Raw genomic sequence first — 21,899 nt, 5'->3', positions numbered from 1 at the left:
TCTACTTAGAATCACTATTTTACTACTTCAAGTGGAATGCAGAAACTTTATCACCACACCCTATCCCCTTTTGTATATCACTTGTCTTACATATTCCATCCATATACACTGTAAACCCCAGATGTTATAATTTTTGCTTTCAAACGTATTTTTAAATAATGCACTAAGAAAATACTCTCTATTGATTTGAAAACGTTCCCTAAATCAATCTCAATAGGAATAAGAACCCCATGCACACATCATTTCATTTTCTAGATTCTTTTCATCACTTACTATGTGCCCTAATTTCCTCCCCAGGATTTATAGTCCACTGGGGAGCTCAACTATTTATTTAAAATTGTGTTTCCCAGGAAATGAGAGTTATGTATATTCAACTGTGGTTTTGTGAATGTCTTTATATTTATGGTGGTTTGTTTTGTTTTGTTTTGTTTTCTGTTTTTTGAGACGGAGTCTCGCTCTGTCGCCCAGGCTGGAGTGCAGTGGCCGGATCTCAGCTCACTGCAAGCTCCGCCTCCCGGGTTCACGCCATTCTCCTGCCTCGGCCTCCCGAGTAGCTGGGACTACAGGCGCCGCCACCTCGCCCGGCTAGTTTTTTGTATTTTTTAGTAGAGACGGGGTTTCACCGGGTTAGCCAGGATGGTCTCGATCTCCTGACTTCGTGATCCGCCCGTCTCGGCCTCCCAAAGTGCTGGGATTACAGGCTTGAGCCACCGCGCCCGGCCTATTTATGGTGTTTTAACTCATCAACTTTGTATTATAATTATACGGCAAATTGTTTATTGCTCTTTCTACTCTAATCATGTTGCAGCGCATGTAAGATTGTTATTGTTACTGTATATTTAAAGGCAACATCTACTTGCTCTTAGTTAAAACGGAAAGAAAATAGTCTACTGTATTTATCCAGATACTGTTTCTGTTCCCCTTCTTTCTTGATGTTCCAAGTCTCCTCATATAATGACCCTTCTATCTGAACAACTTCTTTTAGCAATTTTTTTTACACAGTCTGCTGGCAACAAATTCTTAGTTTTTCATCACCTGAGAATATCTTTATTTCACTTTCATTCCTGAAGGGTATTTTTGCTGGATACAGAATTTGGGTTGACAGTTCTTTTCAGCGCTCTAACAATACTGTTTTACTTTTTCTGGCCTCCACAGTTTCTGATGAGAAATTCGGTCAAACTGTTATTTCCCAATAAGTATGACATTGTTCTTCTCTGGTTGCTTATAAGATTTTTTGTCTTGATTTTCAACAATTTGGTTATGATGTGTCTGAGCATGGACTTCTTACTTTTTAGGGTTGATTTTGTCTGATGGCCACTAATTTCCTGAATTTATAAGTTTCTATCTTTTGCTAAATGTAAGAGATATTCAGCCATCATTTACTCCAGTGATTTTCTGCATCGTACTGTTTCTCCTCTCCTTCTGACACTCCAGTGACCGTGTGACACTTTTTAGTACTGCCCCACATGTTCCTAAGGCTCTGTTCATTTTTTTAACTCATTTTTTCTCTGTACTATTCAGATTGGATAATTTCTGGTTTTTATTTTGTTTTGAGACAGAATGCTCTGTCACCCAGGATGGAGTGCAGTGGTGTGATCTCGGCTTACTGCAACCTCCGGCTCCTGGGATCAAGCGATTCTCCTGTCTCAGCCTCCCAGGTAGCTGGGATTACGGTCACCTGCCACCACACCTGGCTAACTTTTGTATTTTTAGTAGAGATGGGGTTTCACTATGTTGGTCAGACTGGTCTCAAACTCCTGAGCTCAGGTGATCTACCTGCCTCAGCCTCACATAGTTCTGGGATTACAGGCGTGAGCCACTGCGCCCAGCCTGGATTGGATAATTTCCATTGATCTTAAAATTCACTCACTCTTTCCTCTATCATCTCCATTCTGCTATTGAGCCTGTCTGGTTAGTTTATTTCAGTTAGTGTATTTTTCAGTTACAAAATTTCCACTTAATTCTTTTTATAGTTTCTTTTCTTTTACTGATACTTTCTGTTTTCCCATCTCAAAAGTGTTCACCCTTACTTGTTGGAACATTTTTATAATGATTGCTTTAAAGTCTACTGAATAATTCCAACATCTGTGTTATCTCGGCAGTGGTGTCTTGATTATCAAAAGATGATCCTGGCCAGGCACAGTGGCTCACACCTGTAATCCCAGCACTTTGGGAAATCACTTGAATCCAGGAATTCAAGACCAGCCTGGGCAACATGGCAAAACCTGGTCTCTACAAAAAACATAAAAAATTAGCCAGGTATGGTGGCACATGCCTGTAGTACCAGCTACTCACGAGGCTGAGATGGGAAGATCACTTGAGCCCGGAAGGCAGATGTTGCAGTGAGCTGAGATGTGCCACTGCACTCCAGCCCGGGTGTCAAAGCAAGACCCTATCTCAAAAACAAAAAACAGGCGGGGTGCAGTGGCTCATGCCTGTAATCCTAGCACTTTGGGAGGCCGAGACAGGCAGATCTCGTGAGGTTATGAGTTCCAAACCAGCCTGGCCAACATGGTGAAACCCTGTCTCTACTAAAAATACAAAAAAATTAGCCAGGCATGGTGACGGGTACCTGTAATCTTGCTACTTGGGAAGCTGAGGCAGGAGAATCACTTGAACCTGGGAGGCAGAGGTTGCAGTGAGCTGAGATCACAGCACTGCACTCTAGCCTGAGTGACAGAGCGAGACTCCGTCTCAAAAAAAAAAAAAAAAAAAAAAGACAAACAAGAAAAAAAAAAAGATGACCTTGAACCTATTCTGATTCAGAGGAAATTTTTTTAAAGATGATTCTAGTTCTTCTTAAGCCAATTAATTTTGAACTGCATTCTAGACATTTTGAATATTGTGTTAAGAAACTCTGGATTTTCTCTCAATCCTTGGGAGAACGTTGACATTTTCATCTTAGTAAGCAATTTACCCAGTTGGATTCCGCATACAAGTTCCAGCCAGCCTTCTGTGAGCTGTGGTTCCAAAGTCAGCTGTTTGCAAAGCCTTTGAAGCGCTTTTTGGATCCATCCTGCATGTGCACCATCCAGTGGCCAGTTAGGGAACTGCATAGTGGTCTATCCCAAAGATCAGTTCTCAAAATCTATGTAAGCTACTTAAGAGTCAGACCTATGTACCCACAACATGAGTCTGGGAGTTCATCAACCACCTTAAAGGGTCACCTTCCTGAGCTCCACCTCTCTGCATTCCCCCCAGTACTTTCTAGTTTCCTGGGTCTCCCTTTTTCTGGTTCTCTAGCCACACGCTTCCCACAACTACATCCACATCTGGGCCAGGTAATGGGGAGAGAGAATAAAGCATCAGGGGGTTCCACTCTATCCCTTGGAAACAAAACTCTTCTAATCAGCTTCCCTTTCCTGGGAGTTTCAGGCTCCCACCAGCTACTGCTGTCATAAGAATGTCTGAGGGCTGGGATGCAAGAGAATAGAGAAAAAAACAAAACTAGGGTCGGGTGCAGTGGCTCATGCCTGTAATCCCAGCACTCTGGGAGGCCAAGGCAGGTGGATCACCTGAGGTCAGGAGTTCAAGACCAGCCTGACTAACATGGTGAAACCCCATCTCTACTAAAAATACAAAAATGAGCTGGGACCGGTTGCACGCATCTATAGTCCCAGCTACTTGGGAGGCTGAGGCAGCGAATCACTTGAACCCAGGAGGCGGAGGTTGCAGTGAGCCAAGATTGTGCCATTGCACTCTAGCCTGAGTGACAGAGTGAGACTCTGTCTCAAAATAAAAATAAATAAAACTTAAAAATAGGGTTTCAGAATTCTAAGTGTTAGAGACCCATTTGCCACGCCAGAAGTACAGAGCTTCTCCTGGTGCTCTATCCACATTAAGACCTATTCCTGGGTTTGGGGCTGCCTGAGTTCAGGCTGAGGAATATTGGAAGGGGAAACAAAATCGGTAAACTCAGTACTAATTCAGTGCTACTTCAAATTCTGGTCATCTTCCCCAACTCACCTGCCACTGTTTACTTTCCAGAATCTCAAATAGCTGCTCTGTGCTTTCTGTTCAGGTTTTAGATCTGCATTCATTGGGTGACACAGGGTGGAATGTGTTTATTCTGTCCAACCTGGGACCGGGACCTGTTTACTTCTGTAAGCTTGTTTAAACCCATTTTGCAAAGGCATAAGGGATAATGAACGGGAAGGTTTTTCTTGTTATTTTAGAATTTGCCTGTAGGCCTGCAGCCAATTACTTCCACTGACCATCAAGACCTACCCTTGCTGCAATCTGCAATGTTGTGAGACTTTCAGAGTACCCCAGACTTCTCAGAGGTGAGGAAAGAAAATATCACCATCCTGGATCTGCCCTCTTCTGGGATTCTTGCTTTAAAATCTAAGAGCTAACAGGAAATTCCAGAAGGCCATCCAAGACATTCCAGGTTATACAAACGCAAAGACAACAGGCCATGTCCTCATCGGTGCTCACATGACAGTGTTTCATCCGGGACCCTGAAACCTACAAGCCTATCCTTCCTGCAGCTATCGTTCCCACAATCAGCAGCACCCTCAGAGTCCAACCAGGACGTTAACTTTCTGCTCAACCTCATTTCTAACAATGACATCAATTCCTACAGCCTATTTACACAGTGTTATGTCAAAAAGAGTTACCAAGTCTGTTCTAAAGCATCCCCACGTTTTCAGCCCTGAGCCTCTGACACCTGCTCAAATTACAAAGCATCACTTTTACTTTTTAAATAGTCAATTTTGGGCAGCTCACTGCAACATCTGCCTTCCGGGCTCAAGCGATCTTCCCATCTCAGCCTCGTGAGTAGCTGGGACTACGGCACGTGCCACCACACCTGGCTAATTTTTGGCAGGAGGTACGTCCCAACTGGAAACAGGGTGACAGCCTGACCTCTGAAGCTTCGAATCCAGTTGAGATTCCCCAGGGGTGTCCAAGGGAGAGAATACAGTCATGGTTTCTTAGTTTCTGTTTCTGGTTGGGCCAGTAAAGCCCCTTCCTCATCCCTCTTTTCCCGCTTCTAGAGACAGAAACCAAAAACATGGCTTCGGGCTGCTAAAAGCCTCAACAAAGCAGAGCAACAACAAAATAAGGCGGGTTGGACAAGCTTGCCCTAGAGGGTGACGGTGGACAGGGAATGGCCTTCCAGGCACTCTAACATTTAGAGGATGGGGAAGATGAGGGACCTAGCAAAGGAAACCAAAAAGGTGGGCGAACGGGCTGCGTGGAAGCCGAGGCAAGAAAGTTGCTCAAGGAGCCGAGGTAATGCTGCAGAGGGCCAAGGAAGACGAGGGCTGAGAACAGACGCTTCCATTTGGCAGCTGGCAGATGGCAGTCACTTGAAACAGGTGACCTCAGCAATAAGAACTGCTTATCACGGCAATTCTTCACAACATTCGTCACAACTGTAATTATGTGTAGAGTTATTCTTTTAAATCTGTCTTTTCTTTGACCCATGGTAAATTCCAACGAAGGCAAGAGCCACAGAAGTCTTGCCCTTTATTGTAATCTCAGGATGGATCTACGCAGAGGCTCAAATATGTGAAACAAACAAAAGGGCCATGGAATCCAAGAAAGCAGGTTCCGCTTTATTCACAAGGCAAAGGACTGCACTTCCGAGGCAGTATCACCATCCATGCTGACCTGGTCAGAGCCCAGCCTGTACAAAGCCAGCAACCAGAGGCCTGAAGGGAGCTCTCTCCAAATACATGCTCCCATATTTATCCACAAGAACTTCTCTGATTCACCAGCAGTTACTGGAATTTGCCTGGCTGGTGTGTTTTGGGCCCTTTATGTAACCGGCTGTGGCAAAGATGGCTATTTCCTTCCAATAGCTGACATTCTCTTCGTGCATACCAATAGTTCTTAAGTTCTAGCATGCATTAGAATGACCTGCAGCTTCTGTTAAAACTTGTTGGGTCCCAGCCCCAGAACTTGTTTTGATGTGTCTGGACTAAGGCCCGAGAACGTGTATTTCTAGCAAATGCCCAGGTGATGCTGATGTGACTACTCCGGGGACCGCACCTTGACAGCCACTGTTGTATTGTTATTCTCCTACCTGTGGCCATTTTTGTTTCTCCTAGTAAGAAAATCTCTCTCAAACTACCACTGAGGTTAACAAAAAATACGACTTAATTTTCAAAAAAAATTTTTTTTTTTGAGACAGAGTCTTGCTCTGTCACCCAGACTGGAGTGCAGTGGCCGGATCTCAGCTCACTGCAAGCTCCGCCTCCCGGGTTCACGCCATTCTCCTGCCTCAGCCTCCCGAGTAGCTGGGACTACAGGCGCCCACCACCACGCCCGGCTAGATTTTTGTATTTTTTAGTAGAGACGGGGTTTCACCGTGTTAGCCAGGATGGTCTCGATCTCCTGACCTCATGATCCACCCGTCTCGGCCTCCCAAAGTGCTGGGATTACAGGCTTGAGCCACCGCGCCCGGCCTAATTTTCAAAATTTTTATGAAATTTGAAAAGATAACTAAAAGTTAACATTTCAATATTTCCCCAAAATAGTAATATATAAGGCCCAAGCCAAGAGAATGCAGCCCAGTTAGAATAAAATCCAATGGGTAAATGTTCTGGGCAAAGCACATATGGGACCGACACCACAAATCGGACCTATTGATTAAAAGTCAAGACATCCATTCCTTGACTAACACTGGGCGACTCATTATGTTCAACCCTGAGCAAAAATATACCACATGCGCGTTATCCCTTAGTTTAGAACAATTAAGCAAGTAGATATCACAATGCCCATTTAGCAGATGAAGAAACTGATAAGTAGTCATTGGCTCAATAGAGACAAAAAGTGGTGAAGCCAGAAACTAAACCCAAGCCTGCAAGTCCACGAAGCTCCTGGCCAGTGTGCACACCTGACCCCAGCTCAGCCACAGGCTCCTTGAGGCAGGTCCAAAGCTCCTGGCCAGTGTGCACACCTGACCCCAGCTCAGCCACAGGCTCCTTGAGGCAGGTCCAAAGCTCCTGGCCAGTGTGAACACCTGACCCCAGCTCAGCCACAGGCTCCTTGAGGCAGGTCCAAAGCTCCTGGCCAGTGTGAACACCTGACCCCAGCTCAGCCACAGGCTCATGAGGCAGGTCAAAGCTCACACAGCCAGTGTGAACACCTGACCCCAGCTCAGCCACAGGCTCCTTAGAGCGGGTGCAAGCTCTGGCCAGGTGTGACGCTGACCCCAGCTCAGCCACAGGCTCCTTGAGGCAGGTCAAAGCTCCTGGCCAGTGTGAACCTACCCTGACCCCAGCTCAGCCTGGGCTCCTTGATGAGTCAAGCCCAACTGCTCTTGGGCGCCCAGTGCCCAGCACAAGACCTGGCCTCAACATGGCTCAGTACTTGTTGGCCAAGCAGATGAAGAACGCAGTGAAGGGCTCAGGCTCATTCTCTCGCACCGTGTTCTGTCGTTCCATTTCCTGAAGGGCTCAGGCTCATTCTCTCGCACTGTGTTCTGTCGTTCCATTTCCTGTTGTTCAAGGTTGACTTGTCATAAGAAAGAAACAACGGTAACAGCAAACACTTTCACAGCACTTTCTATATTCACTACTATTCTGAGTGCATGTGTGTATTCACCCATTTAATCCTCACCACCTGGGAGGCAGGTGCTACTGTTCTTCCTAGCGTAGAGATGAGGAAAATGAGGCTCAGAAAGGTTAAATAACTTGCCCAAAGTCACACAACCAAACTGTGGCAGAGCTGGGATACACACCCAGGCAGTCTAACTCCCAAGTCCATGTTCTTATGTCACCATGTGATGCTGCTCTCTCAAGTAGTAAGAAAAATTCCAGAGAAGGAAAAGGAATTTCCTCAACACCTTCTCTAGGCTTCAGCTCTAACTGGAGTTATTGTCACCATCCTGGATCACAAGTCTAGGCTGTCACGGCCCCAGCGCCTGCCTCTCCCCAGTGCAGGCTGTGTGAGTCGACGCCTATGACAGCAGCCAGTCCCAGCCTGCAGCCCAGAGGCCTCCCCACAGTGCTGAGTCCCTGACCCTGAGCCCCTCCCAGGCTTCCCCAAGTCCCTTGGGTTGGGAGATGAGCGATGAGAGGGCCAGAGACAAGCAAGCAGGTCCCGGGCAGGACTGAATGACTCGTGCAGGTAAGTTACATTCTTCATTATTGATGATGGAAGCAGATGGTCCTCCTCTTGGCAGTATTGTGTTACCACATAATGAGCTGGCCTAGTCATTTCAGTTCACAGAAAAAAAAAAAATCCTCTAAGGTCAAGAACATAATCCATGCTCTCCTTAAAAAACAACAGGGTCAGGCCGGGCACGGTGGCTCATGCCTGTAATCCCAGCACTTTGGGAGGCCGAGGCAGGTGGATCACAAGGTCAGGAGATCGAGACCATCCTGGGTAACACGGTGGAATCCCGTCTCTACTAAAAATACAAAAAATTAGCCGGGTGCAGTGGTGGGCGCCTGTAGTCCCAGCTGCTCGGGAGGCTGAGGCAGGAGAATGGCGGGAACCCGGGAGGCGGAGCTTGCAGTGAGCCAAGATCGTACCACTGCACTCCAGCCTGGGCGACAGAGCAAGAATCCATCTCAAAAAAAAACAAAAACAAAAACAGGGTCTTAAAGAGACAAGTTCAAACATGACGTAAGTGACATTAAGTGCCATGGGAAGATCTATTTCTTTTTAATGTAATTGTTGCTTTTTTAAAGTGATTTACTAAAAAACTTTATAACAGCTTGGCTATTTAATTTCCCAAGAAATTTATAGCTGAGCTTTGCATACAAACTCATCACACTTTAATTGTATGCTATTTTAATAAGCCTACACAATAAGTGATTCAAATTCAAAATGTAATAATCAACAAGCAGAGAATGGCAGACGACACTCAAACCAAATTCAACTTGCCGGCGCATGAAGAATGTGGCATGTGGAAACCCACTTTGTTGCCCAGGAGCCTCAACACTGTGCTCCAGCCTCACCCCCTACAAACCGCTCCCCACACCTAACAGGTCACCAGCAAGTCACTCCCCATCCATTTAGCACTTAAAGGGGCATCCTCTGTAACCCCACAACACAGCACTGGGCCAGACCCCACTTTCTCTTGCCTGGGCTGGCCCAAGAGCCATATTCTTACCCAGGGTGATGCCATCACTCCTTACCTAAGTAAAACACTCAGAGGCTCTGCAAAGTCTTGGGGTTGGAGGCAGGCTACCGGGCACACCACACGGGCCCCATGGCTAGCCTCCTCCTGGCAGTCTCCTGGGCTCAGCTGCACATCGTCCTTATCTCGTGCTGTCCCCACTGCCTGCCTGGCCCTGCCTGCAAAAGGGGTCCTGGAACCCCACTGCCTGGGGCCGGTTTCCAGCTCTGCTACTTACTAGCGATGTGACCCTGCATGTCAAGTCACTCAGCCTCTGTGTCTCAGCGCTTCTTTGGTAAACTGAGTTTAATAATACTATCTTCTTCACCAGGTTGTTGCGAGTTTTAAAGGAACTAGAAACACGAGTGCTGAATCAGAACTAGCACACAGTAATCACTCAGTACATGATCCCCATAGCAATTAATTTCCTGTCACACCTTTAACCTCAATTGTCCGTGCCACCCCACTCCTCCTGTACCTGCCCTGGAATCTTTCCACAGGGACGCTGTTGGACATGGGTACTGTGTCCCTTCCAACCCCAGTGCCAAGCATGAGGCCTGGCGCTTAGTGGAGCCTCAGGAGTGTTTACCGAGCAAATATCAATGAATATAAAACTCAGGTTGGAGGAGTGAGGGTGCTGGGGGCAATGTCACGGCTCTGGGGACAGACAGCAGACTCTTAGGATGCCGAGCCAGCTGAGACTCAGGGCCTAGGAGAAGCTGCAGGCGGCAACAGTCAGGGCTGCCTGGGCCGTGGACTTGCTGTGTCCGTGCACAAGCAAGCATCCAGCAGAGGCATCTCTCCCATCGTAAGCAGCCCAGTGGTGAGGACATGCAGGCCTGGCCTGACCGTGAACCCCATCCCCACCCCAAAAGTAGGCAGCCTCAGAGGGAGCAAGGGAGCGGCGTCCCAGCAGAGCCGGGGAATGACGGCCCTCGCCTTCCTGTCCCAGAGCAGCACAGGAAGGATGTGAGCTCCAAGAAACCCACGGGAGAAACGTTTAATATCAAACAATACAAATTTGATGATAAACACATTTGCAACTATTATTAACACTGATTAAATACAGTTATAAATATTTAGAACCCAGCTCTGTCTAAATGCCGTTATCAACATCTAGAGCCCACCTCTGTCACATGGACTTTCCTATGTGCATGTTATAAGCTATAAGAAATGAAGGTTAAATTCATCCACATTCTGAATACAGACTTAAATTTGAGGAACGTGGCATGCAGATAATACAAAGCGATTTCCAGTTTCGGACTCAATATGGTCATTTTTGCAAGCATCATGAATATATGCTGAACACATCCAACAGCCTATTTCTGTGATTTCAGATCTTGTGTACCTTCTGTATTCTCTTTGAATCCTTCTGAGCATTCTCTCGGAGTGGCGCTTTCCCAAATAACTTCCATCCCAGGTCACTGTGTTTGTCAAGTCTTGCACTTTGTTTTCTAGCAAGCAAATTCCTATAGGAAGAAAATAACAAGGTTAGGGCATTTCTGGGTAATTAAAGAAACAGCAGGACAGCAGAACCACTCCAATAAAAACAAGTCAACTTTCCTCTGAGAACCATGTACTTTAATTCTTCAGACTTTATTTTCATACAGACACTGAATTATGCAGCAAGAGAAAGACCTTAAGCCAGAAATAAACTTTTTGTTGGCTAGGCGCAGTGGCTCAGGCCTGTAATCCCAGCACTTCGGGAGGCCGAGGTGGGCGGATCACGAGGTCAGGAGATCGAGACCATCCCGGTTAACACGGTGAAAACCTGTTTCTACTAAAAATACAAAGAATCAGCCGGGCATGGTGGCAGGGGCCTGTAGTCCCAGCTACTAGGGAGGCTGAGGCAGGAGAATGACATGAACCCGGGAGGCGGAGCTTGCAGTGAGCAGGGATCGCGCCACTGCACTCCAGCCTGGGTGACAGAGCAAGACTCCGTCTCAAAAACAAACAAACAAAAAACCTTTTCGTTATTCAACCAATTCTATAATTTAGAGTAAGAAAATGTGTTATATCATAACAAAGGGTATCAGAAAAAGTAAGCTCTGAAGTCAGACTAAACTGAATTGAAACCCTGGCTCAACCATTCATTAGCCACATGACACTGGACCAGTATATTAACCTCTCTGAGCCTGTTTCCTGTGTTTAACAAGGGCACACTGCCCCATGTTCTATAAGGTTGTTACACAAATTAAAATTTCAAGTACACAATTAGTGTTTAAGAGTAACAGCTGCTTTAGTATGTAACCTCTAGCTTAAATTATGTACAAGGTAAATCTGTATTACCTATTTATAACGAGTATTCACATACCATAAAAAGAAAATTACTCATGAGATGGTCACAAGGTCTTCTCTCCAAAGAACATGTGAACAGAAGTTCCAAATAACACAAATAAATCCCAACCGGTAGTATTCATACAAAATAAACTGTTTGGAATGCACTGTATCAATGCATTCATTGAAAACAAATGGCTTCCAGGAGTTACCAGAAAGTACAAGGTGAGCCTGCAGCATCTTGCTGGACTAGAAAGAAAGTTCTCAAAGAAATACTGGGACATGTCTAAAAGAAACAGTAGCCAGCCTGAATAGGCTCCCACAGGCTCAATCTGGAACAATTTAATCATCCGAATAATGAGAACAACGGATTATAACTCATTGAATAAGAGAGAAATCCACTAGTCCATATAGGTACCAATAAACAAACACAGAAATTAATGGAGGAGGAGGAAAGCTCTTGGGAAGCCGCCTAGTAAGGAGAGAAAGACTGATGGAGCTAGGAAATGATCGACGGATGCTTACACCAGTGGGGAAAGCTGCATGAGGAGTGGATTTTTACACAGTTTGAAAGTGTCTCCTACAAATTCCTTATTCATTACATGAAGCAAAATAACCTTTTGCTGGAGAAACCTGAGGGACACCACCTCAGCCAAGTGACCAAAGCTAACACCACCAGCCAGGAGTGGTGGCTCACACCTACAATCTCAGCACTCTGAGAGGCCAAGGCAGGAGGACGGCTTGAGGCCAAGAGTTTGAGACCCACCTGGGCAACGGAGTGAGACTCTGTCTCTACAAATAATCTTTTTAAATTAGCCGGGTACGGTGGCATGTATCAGCAGCCCTAGCTACTGGGGAGGCTAAGGCCAGATCACTGGAACCCAGGAGTTCAAAGTTACAGTGAGCTATGATTACACCACCAATCTGAGCGACACAGCAAGACATTTGTCTCTATTTCAAAAAAAGCCAGGACAGATGGCACAGGACACCTGATCTGATGCACGGGGAACAACACACCAAGTCGATGGCGTTGATGCCCAAGAATGCACGACCTGCATCCAATCATGAAGAGAAGCAGACACACCCAGACTGAGACAATCTATACAATAATGGACCTGTAAGCTCTCAAAATGTCACTATCATGAAAACAAAGGAAGGCTGAAGAACTGTTTCAGATTAAAAGGACACGAAAGAGGGCCATGCATGGTGACTCATGCTGTAATCCCAGCTACTCAGGAGGCTGAGGCAGGAGAATCACTTGAATCCAGGAGGCAGAGGCTGCAGTGAGCCAGGATCGCACCACTGCACTCCAGCCTGGGAGACAGAGTGAGACTCTATCTCAAAAAACAAACAAAAAGATTATTGGGACAACTGATGAAGTCTGATTACAGACTGTGGATTTGACAACAGCATTGGATTAATGCTAAGTTTCCTCACTTTGACAACTGTTCTGTGGTTACATAAGGGAATGCCCTTGTTCTTAGGAAATATGCTGATATATTTAAGGGTAAACAGACATGGTATGTCAAACTTACTCTTCTGACGGCGCAGGAAAAAATGCATATATACTATCATATATAAAGAGAAGCAGAACAAACAGAGCCGAATATAGTCGGTAAATCTGCTAAAGAATATATTGGAGTTCCGGGGGTTTTTTGCAATTTTTCAGTAAATTTGAAATTTTATCAAAATAAAGTTACAGAAACTTTCAAAAAAAGAAAAAAAATAGTTTCACGGTTTCCTTCCTTTTCTGTGGTGGTTATAATCATTTCGGAAATAGTTTCATAGCTCAAGGCAATTTCTATTTATAAGAAATGGACTTTCACTATGATCACGCCACTGCACTCCAGCCTGGGCGACAGAGCAAGACCTTGTTTCAAAAAAAGAAAGAAAAAGAAAATGAACTTTGAACTGTCTGAGATCCAATCCATTGAACATCTAAGATTTCGCCATGTGAAGGACTTAAACAATTAAACCAGGTTAAAACTTCAGGCAGTAGGCCGGGCGCGGTGGCTCAAGCCTGTAATCCTAGCACTTTGGGAGGCCGAGACGGGCGGATCACGAGGTCAGGAGATCGAGACCATCCTGGCTAACACGGTGAAACCCTGTCTCTACTAAGAAATACAAAAAACTAGCCGGGCGAGGTGGCGGGTGCCTGTAGTCCCAGCTACTCGGGAGGCTGAGGCAGGAGAATGGCGTAAACCTGCGAGGCGGAGCTTGCAGTGAGCTGAGATTCGGCCACTGCACTCCAGCCCTGGTGACAGAGCGAGACTCCGTCTCCAAAAAAAAAAAAAAAAAAAAACTTCAGGCAGTAGAAGATACTAAGAACCTGGCATCCAGAACTTGGGTTCACTAAGGGTGTGCATTTTGCTGAAGAGGCATTGTCTGTCTCTGGGAAAACTGCAGTCAGGAAGGGGAAGGCACCAGGATTCGGGACAGGCCTCTTTACTCTGGAGGGACAGGAGCTGCAGAGGGTCTAAGGAATGGACAGGAGAATTGCACAGAAGCAGGAGGGTGTCGGGATGTGCAGAAAGGAGAAGTCTGGGTGAGCGGCTCCCAGATTCACGGTCTGGAAGGTTGAGCACAAGCTGGAGCGTTATTCACTGAAACAGGGGCTGGCAGGAGGGCGACTAAGAGGAACAGAAACCATGGTTTTTCAGGTCTCAGCTAACACTGTTATTAGTCTGTACAAAGGTTCTGCAGATAAAAATTAATGTCAAAAATCAAAGTTGTGGCCGGGCACAGTGGCTCACGCCTGTAATCCCAGCACTTGGGGAGGTGGATTGCTTGAGCCAGGAGTTTGAGACCAGTCTGGGCAACATGGCGAAACCCGTCTCTATTAAAAATACAGGCCGGGCATGGTTGCTCACGCCTGTAATCCCAGCACTTTGGGAGGCCGAGGCGGGCGGATCACGAGGTCAGGAGATCGAGACCATCCTGGCTAACACGGTGAAACCTCGTCTCTACTAAAAATACAAAAAATTAGCCGGGTGTGGTGACGGGCGCCTGTAGTCCCAGATACTCAGGAGGCTGAGGCATGAAGAATCACTTGAATCTGGGAGGCAGAGCTTGCAGTGAGCCGAGATCACACTACTGCACTCCAGCCTGGGTGACAGAGTGAGACTCAGTCTCAAAAAAAATCAAAGTTGTATGATTATTTTTAACATAAGAGCTTAGGATCACATGAGAAGCCATGACTTTTGAAAAGCTCATAAAAAGCATGTTTTTTTTTTTTTTTTTTTTGGTTTTTTTTGTGGGTTAAGAGGCAGAAATGCAACCCTAAAACAAGTCACTACAAGTGAAAAGATGCTGCAGCCTGGGCTCTGGGCTGAATGGATGTCCTCCTTTCTGGTGGGCGAGGCATCGGGAGCCCTGGCATAGCTGCGGCTGGGCCCGGGAGGCCAAGGGGGAGCCAAGGACCCGCACCTGCCCATCACATGACCAAACATCGCTCTCAGGTCAGGTGCAGTGAGAGGACACAGCCTGGCAGGAGCGAGCCTGGGACATCACTCTCAGGTCAGGTGCAGTGAGAGGACACAGCCGGGCAGGAGCGAGCCTGGGACATCGCCCTCAGGTCAGGTGCAGTGAGAGGACACAGCCTGGCAGGAGCGAGCCTGGGCACTGCAGAGCCCGTCTGCTCTGTCCCTTCAACACCTATGCTGTCTGCCCGACAGGGAGCCCACACTGGTGCTGCTGGTCCGGAGTCCAGCAGTCCCTCAGCTGCTGCTTCATGGGCTGTGTGGCGCAGTGAGTCAGCCCACCCCTTGGCCTTCAGATGCTGAGCACACAGTGGCTACAGCCACCATCTCTGACACAGGAGACAGAACAGAGGGGCTGCTGGCTCCTAGCTTCCTCTTTTCACTATTTCAAATGCACCTGTCCCATCCCCCCCCCCCCCCCCCCCCCCCCCCCCCCCAGCATTGGAAGTCCTAGCACTTGCTGTCGGGGCATTCTGCAGAGCCCTCCCAGACCAGCTGCCCAGGCCTGGGCTCCCCTGCTTCTGTTTCCAGAGCACAGGGCATTGCCTTCCTTGTGTGCTTATGGGATGGACTCCATCCCCTCTCCCCTCCACATGTCTTCACCTTCGGTGGGGTCTCCCGGAGGGCAGGGTAGAGTCACCTCTGCATCCCCAGGATCTATCCAGCACGCAGTAGGTGTCTGCTGGCAAATGGAGCAGCCATCGCGTGTGTGTGCAGGGGAGGCAAATGTAGGGCGATGAGGAGGTAGGACTGACATGCAAGGCACAGGGGTCAGGTAAGGGGAGTGCAACCCAGATGAATCAAGGCCCGAGACTGAGAACTCAACAGAGGTAACCTCTCAGCAGGAAGGAGTCCCCCTGGAAAGAAGGGGTAATGGGTGGTGGGGGGCTGGGAGAGAGCAGGTGAGGAGTGTAGACCACCACAGCCTCCCTGGAGGGGGCTGGGAGCCGGGGGGCAGCCAGCAGGGGGTGAGGGCCATTTGCCAACCCTGCCCGAGAGAACGCTGGACTCCTTTTGTTTTGCATCCCCAGTAAAGGGCCCTTCAGTGGGAAGAAGAAACTCCTTTGTCCCATGGAGCAAAAGCACTCACTCTACTAGCAGCATTAAGGACAAGCAGCTGTTGGCCTCCAAGCTGTCTCAGCTGCCGTGCAGACACAGAGCACTCATTAACCCTGGTGAGACCCACCTGCAGCTGCTGCAACCCCACCACCAAGGGCATGGCAAGTAAACAATCGGTATCTGTAGGTGCCCTGCCTCCAACCCACACACGGTCGGTGTCACCCGTGCTGTCGCAGCGGGGTTCCCTAAGAGCCCCAGACTCTAGTTCATGAGTCCTGCCCCACACCACCCCGACGTGTACACATGCTAGCGCATGGATGTGGTGCCTCTCCCGCCACCGTCCGTACCTGCACAGCACCTGGGTGCTGGCATATCTCACCTCCTACCTAGCCCCTTCATCCAGGCGCAGACTCAGATCCCTCCTCCTGCAGCAGGTGGGAGAGGAGACCTGAGAACATCCGCAAAGATGAGGGAACCATTTCTTCTTTCTAAAAGGCTGATATCTCGTGTTAAAAGCCCCATCAACCAGCCTTGGCTCAGATGTGCCTATGCAGTCAGGAGGCCAGAGCAAGACACTCTCTCAACAGCCCTTGGCCACATTCATTCAGACACTGAACAACAGAAACAGGAGTCGTATGTGCTCTAAACCCTCCAGTCTTCCAGGTTAACACCAGGGCTCCCCACTGCCCAGCCTCCTTGTCCTCCTGCCTTTTTTCGGCTGCACACACCCCACAGACAGATGCCAGTCGCGCTCCAGCTGTGCCTGCCTTGCCCCTCCTTCAGGCACCCCATAGGTGCAGTTCCACACCAAGCCCTAGACCCTAGCAACACTCTCTACCAGGGCCATCTTCTGTAAGCACAAGTGGACCACGCCAGCCCTGCCACAAATCCCGCCAAGGACTTGCACCTGTTTTTGTGGTAATGGCATCGTGGCTCCAATTGCCTACCTCAGGCCTGCCACACAGGCTGCTCCCTCTGCCCGCGAGTGCCCCCAAGAGAAGACCCAGGATTAAATGAGGGGGTCCAGCTTGGCCATGCACACGCAGCCCTGCCACCAGGCACAGCTCCTCGTGGACTGGGCACTGCAGAGAAATTCTTTCTCACTCAACTCCTCAGCAGGGCCAGCTCGGCTCCCCCATGGCACAGAGAGATTTGGGGGGCCACAGTTGACAAGAATGGGGAGTGCCCATCAAAGGGTGCCCTGAAAGGTGCTGGCCCCACCAGGATTTGTCCACACAGGCTGCTCAGTGTCATTTTAAAGCCATACGGCAGAGCCTGGGAGACACACTGGGGGCTGTCAGGGATCAGGCCACACCCGGCCATGGGAAGGGCCTGCCTGTAAGCCGGAGAGAGGCAGAAGCCCTTCTGCACAGGGTAAAGGGTCCAGTGCTTCCCTGGGGCGTTTCTCCAATGACTTGCAAAGTAATGAGGAAAAGACAGGGGACGCCAACAAAGTATGTTAAAAATAATGGCATGTCCGTTTTTCTGTGAAGGCAGAGATCCCAGGTCCAGGAGTGCCAGAACCCAGGACACCGCGTCCTGATAATTAGGAGCGAGGTCCACAGCTCACACGTTTAACTGGGATAAAACGGACCTTCAGAAGCCCCCTTCCCAACAAGAGTAGTCAGGTACGCGCTGGGCACCGATTCTGGCCTCTCTCGGCCTCCTCCACTCTGCTACCAGGGACTTCCACAGGCCTGTGCAGGGCACCCGATTAGGCTGGAAGGGCAACACCTGAAGAGAGGCAGCAGGGCTGAAAACAGCAAACTGCCTGGAGGCTCCAACACCCCTTACCTTCTGACAACAGGTCGGGGCCTGTGCTGTCCCATACGGGAGCCACTGGACACGCCAAAGGTGCAGCTCAGCATGCTGAAAGATGCTGGCTGACATAAAACATATTATTTTTTCATGTCAGATAAAGTCTGGAAACAATCCAAGAGTTCCTGATACACTCACAGGCAGCTTTCAGGAGGCCGACAGGCATTTTTTTGAAGGGAAAAATGCAGGGTACATAATCATACGAGGCATGCCAAGTAACACCTGCATCTGCATTTGCCTGTACAGGCACAGACTCTCTGGAAGAACACAAAAACTGCTTATATTCATTGCTTCTGGGGCAGGATATTGGGTAGCAAAGGGCACGGGGTAGGCCGGGCACGGTGGCTCACACCTGTTATCCCAGCATTTTGGGAGGCAGGGGTGGGCGGATCACTTGAGCTCAGGAGTTTGAGACCAGCCTGGACAACACGGCAAAACCTTGTCTCTACAAAAAATACAAAAAAAAAAAAAAAAAATAGGCGTGGTGATGTGCATCTGCAGTCCCAGCTACTTGGTAGACTAAGGTGGGAAGATCGCTGAGCCCACGAGGCGGAGGTTGCAGTGAGCTGAGATCGCACCATTGCACTCCAGCCTGGGCAACAGAGTCCAACTCTGTCTCAAAAAAAAAAAAAAAAAAGAAAAGAAAAGGAAAAAGAAAAGACACAGGTTAGAAAGTCAACTTTTCACCCATATACTGTCTTGTACTTTTTGATTTCTGAGCCATGCAAACGTATTGCTGATGGAAAAAAAGTTCATAAAAAATTTAAAAGCCACTGCAAAACTAGGTATTTCTGCCATTAGAAAATGAAATGCTTTGTACCACTCCCACCCCATCCTTCAAATCAGTAAGACTTCATCACACCCCAAAAAAGTACAGGATTTTTCTGTACTCCTAGCAACACAACTTGGCAAGATGGGGCCACTCCTGTTGCATTAGGTAGGAAGTGACAGCAAGCAAAAGGCCAAAGAAATGCAAGTACTCAGTGATGCGCTGCTGGTACCAAAAAACAAGGCCTTTGGAAGAGACATGAAAATGTTTATTCCACAGCCTAAGTACAATCGCCATGCCTACTATGCCTCAAAAACAGATCCTGAGAGGGTTCCAGAGAAGGCACTGCATGGAGAACTGAGCCCGTGATGCCCCCTTGTTCCCACTCAGCAGCTCTGCACAAACCCCTGCCCACAATGTGCTTCCCAGAGGCCAAGGCCCCGCCGGAAACAGCAGCAGCCAGCTGAGAGCCTGGAGGAGGACCACAGCCTTCACACCAGCCCAGGGGGAAGGCCCAGCGGGGACCAAGGGCTTCAGAGAAGCAGGCAGAGCTGTGTCTGCCCCCAACTTTACCTCTTGGCAGGCACTGCTTCTGAGCCTCATTTCTACCTCCCACGATTAAATACGATAAAAAGCAAGCCAGGAAAGCACCCAGCACCTGCTGCGGGGCCTGGAACCCTGCATATTCCATTCAGTGACACACACTCTTAAGTAAGTACCTATTGTCTCCAAGGCCCAGACTATAAAACAAACAGGTGAGTTAATAAGGCTACCATCCTCAAGAAGCTGACCAATAAACTGGCCAACGAGACAGGGGTAGGGACACCGTGAGAACCAAGAGGAGTGTCCAGCCTTGGAGAGTGAGAGAAAGAAGACTGAAGGGTGAGAGCATTCCAGGGAAGGGCAGTAAGAAGACTGTTCAAGCTAGGCCCGGTGGCTCATGCCTATAATCCCAGCACTTTGGGAGGCCAAGGTGGGTGAATCGCTTGAGGCCAGGAGTTTGAGAATAGCCTGGGCAAGATAGTAAGACCTCATGTCTACAAAACATGAGGGAAAAAAAGTTAGCCAGGCGTGGTGGTGCACACCTATGGTCTCAGTTACTTGGGAGGTTGAGGTGAGGGGATCGCTTGAGCCCAGGAGTTAGAAGATACAACAAGCTGAGTGAGCTCCCTGCACTCCAGCCTAGGTGACAGAGCGACACCCTCTCTCAAAAAATAAAGCATAAAAAGATTGTTCAGTAATATCTGTGTGTGTGTGTGTGTGTGTGTGTATAGGTGGGGATCACCTGTATCACCCTTACCCCATCACCCACCTCCTAGACCCACTGAAGTCAGGATGCTCCATAACCCGCTTGACCTCCAGTATGAAGCAGTTAAGGCCGCTGGAAAGGTGGCTGGCCAGGCAACTGCAGACTCCGGCTGTAACTGCACGTCTGTGTTGCGGGCTGGCCACCTGGAGCAGTCATCTGGAGAGCGACTTGACTCACCCCTGACCCGCACCTGGTGCTGTGTTCAGCTGCTGAGTGGGACACAGAGCACAGTAAGCAGTGCCATCCCTGGGGAGCTGAGAACCTGGGAGCAGGGTGAGCCTGGCCCAGGCTAAAGGGCTGAGTTATATTCCTAGGCAGCACTGTGGGCTTAACCTCCCCAAGAGGGTTGGGATATCCCAACAAGGGGACGATAAAACCAGCCCATAAAAAAAAGCTAGCACCCCCCCCTTTTTTTTTTTTTTGAGAGTCTCACTCTGTCACCCAGGCTGGAATGCAGTGGTGTGACACAGCTCACTGCAGCCTCAACCTCCTGGGCTCAAGCAGTCCTCCCACCTCAGCCTCTCAAGCAGCTGGGACTACAGGCTTATCCCACTACACTCGGCTAATTTTTGTACAGACAGGGTCTCACCATGTGGCCCAGGCTGGTCTCGAACTCCTGGGCTCAAGCCATCCTCCCGCCTTGGCCTTCTCTCTCTAACTGTCTAAGATAAAACCTAAAAGACATGTTCTCTTCCCAGGAATATAGCAAGAAGTGCCCAATCACCAGCCCAAATTCCTCTGCTGGCAATACCAGAGGAGACCAGTAAGCAAAAGCAAGAGGCGAGCCCTGCATGTGTAAAGGAGAGGAAGCGTGACCATGACTTCAGAACACAGAAACAAAAGACCTTTCCACAGCAAGGAGACGCCATACCAGGCCAGCAACTTTCACCTCCATCTGTCCAAGTATTTCTTGACCTAAATATTTACTTGTTCAAATGTATGTTGACTCTAAGTCAGACACTGTTCCAGGCATGGAGCACCTGCTCCCATGGAATTTACTGTAAACATCAGCCACTGCTTGAGCGTGAGATTGGTGATAGCATTCCAAGGAAAATAGCCTAGATGTTAGGTCAGTTCTCAAGGTCACCCACCTGGGACTCAAACTCAGGCCATTCCAGGCCTCCCCAGGCAAGCACCGGTGGACACATGGAGTCTACCTTCCCAGTGCAGGCCACAAGTTTCTTCACTTTCCTCCCAGTACAAATGAAGAACGGCGGGCCGGCGCTACCCTCAAGAGGAACACGCAGCAAGCGATGTGGCTCCCAGCACCGTGCAACCATGCTCCTGCTCCACTGCCAGACTCTTCCTAAGAAAGGCAAAGCTGTGGGGCGTGGTGGACGAGACGCCAATCAACGGTAAAAAAGGCAAATATAACCAAGTAGCCGGAAGCAGCTTACTCGCTGTCCATCCCACTCCCGGAGCCACCTCTGTTCACTTCTAGCAAATGCAGCAGTGAGGAACCGTGGCCCTCCTGGTGAGAAGGCCCCCACACCTGAGCCCGGCCACAGACCCAGCGCTCCTTCCCTGCCCAGGCAGCTCAGGCACCCATCTGCATCTAGAAAGCCACAAGGTGGGAGGTGACCTCGTGTCACCTGCATTGGCTAAGCAGTGAGGCACAGGAGGCTTTGGGGAGACCGGCCAGCGGCTATGCCAGCCCTGCCCTTCCACAGAGAAGCAGCTCCGGGCAAGCAAGCCTGGTCCCTGGGTCTCCTTTCATCTGCAATTAGAGATCATGCCAACTTCCTCCTAGGGCCAGGTGAGAGTGAAGGGGGACCAGGCGTATCAGTCATTCCACGCACTCTAGGCGCTCAATGGCAGGTCTGTGTAGGCACATGTGCAGGTGCCCTCAGCAGAGATGACATGTTGGTAGCCTGTGTTTTCTGTTGACGCCATGTTCTACAGTTTGATTTGTTCAATGTTTTTAAACATCACAGAAAAACCTGGGTTTCCAGCTTCTCTTGGAATAGAAGATCTGGCCACAGTGAGCCAGAGCTGCTCAGGAGCCTCTGGCCAGGGGTGGTCTGTCCTGTGCAATCCCCTCCACTCTGCCACACTCCACCACACCTGCTACTTCAGCACTTCCATCATCCGTTCGCAGGGGTGGATCTAGGT

The 21,899-nt window shown here is 48.8% G+C and overlaps 1 protein-coding gene across 5 annotated transcripts in view; it reads right to left on the bottom strand.

Moving 5' to 3' along the window:
- Window positions 1-21,899, bottom strand: part of TBC1D14 (TBC1 domain family member 14) — a 122,124-nt gene that overhangs the window by 53,512 nt on the left and 46,713 nt on the right. For all 5 annotated transcript variants that reach the window (XM_031664745.1, XM_021938253.2, XM_021938254.2 and 2 more), the window contains one exon: window positions 10,425-10,545. In XM_031664745.1, the coding sequence (XP_031520605.1) occupies window positions 10,425-10,545 (121 nt within the window). The remainder of the gene's footprint in view (window positions 1-10,424; window positions 10,546-21,899) is intronic.

This window comes from Papio anubis, chromosome 3 (genome assembly GCF_008728515.1).
Source record: "Papio anubis isolate 15944 chromosome 3, Panubis1.0, whole genome shotgun sequence".
Classification (NCBI taxonomy): Eukaryota; Metazoa; Chordata; class Mammalia; order Primates; family Cercopithecidae; genus Papio; species Papio anubis.
The sequence above is the reverse complement of the archived record's forward strand: the minus strand, read 5'-3'. Positions and strand labels throughout refer to the sequence as shown.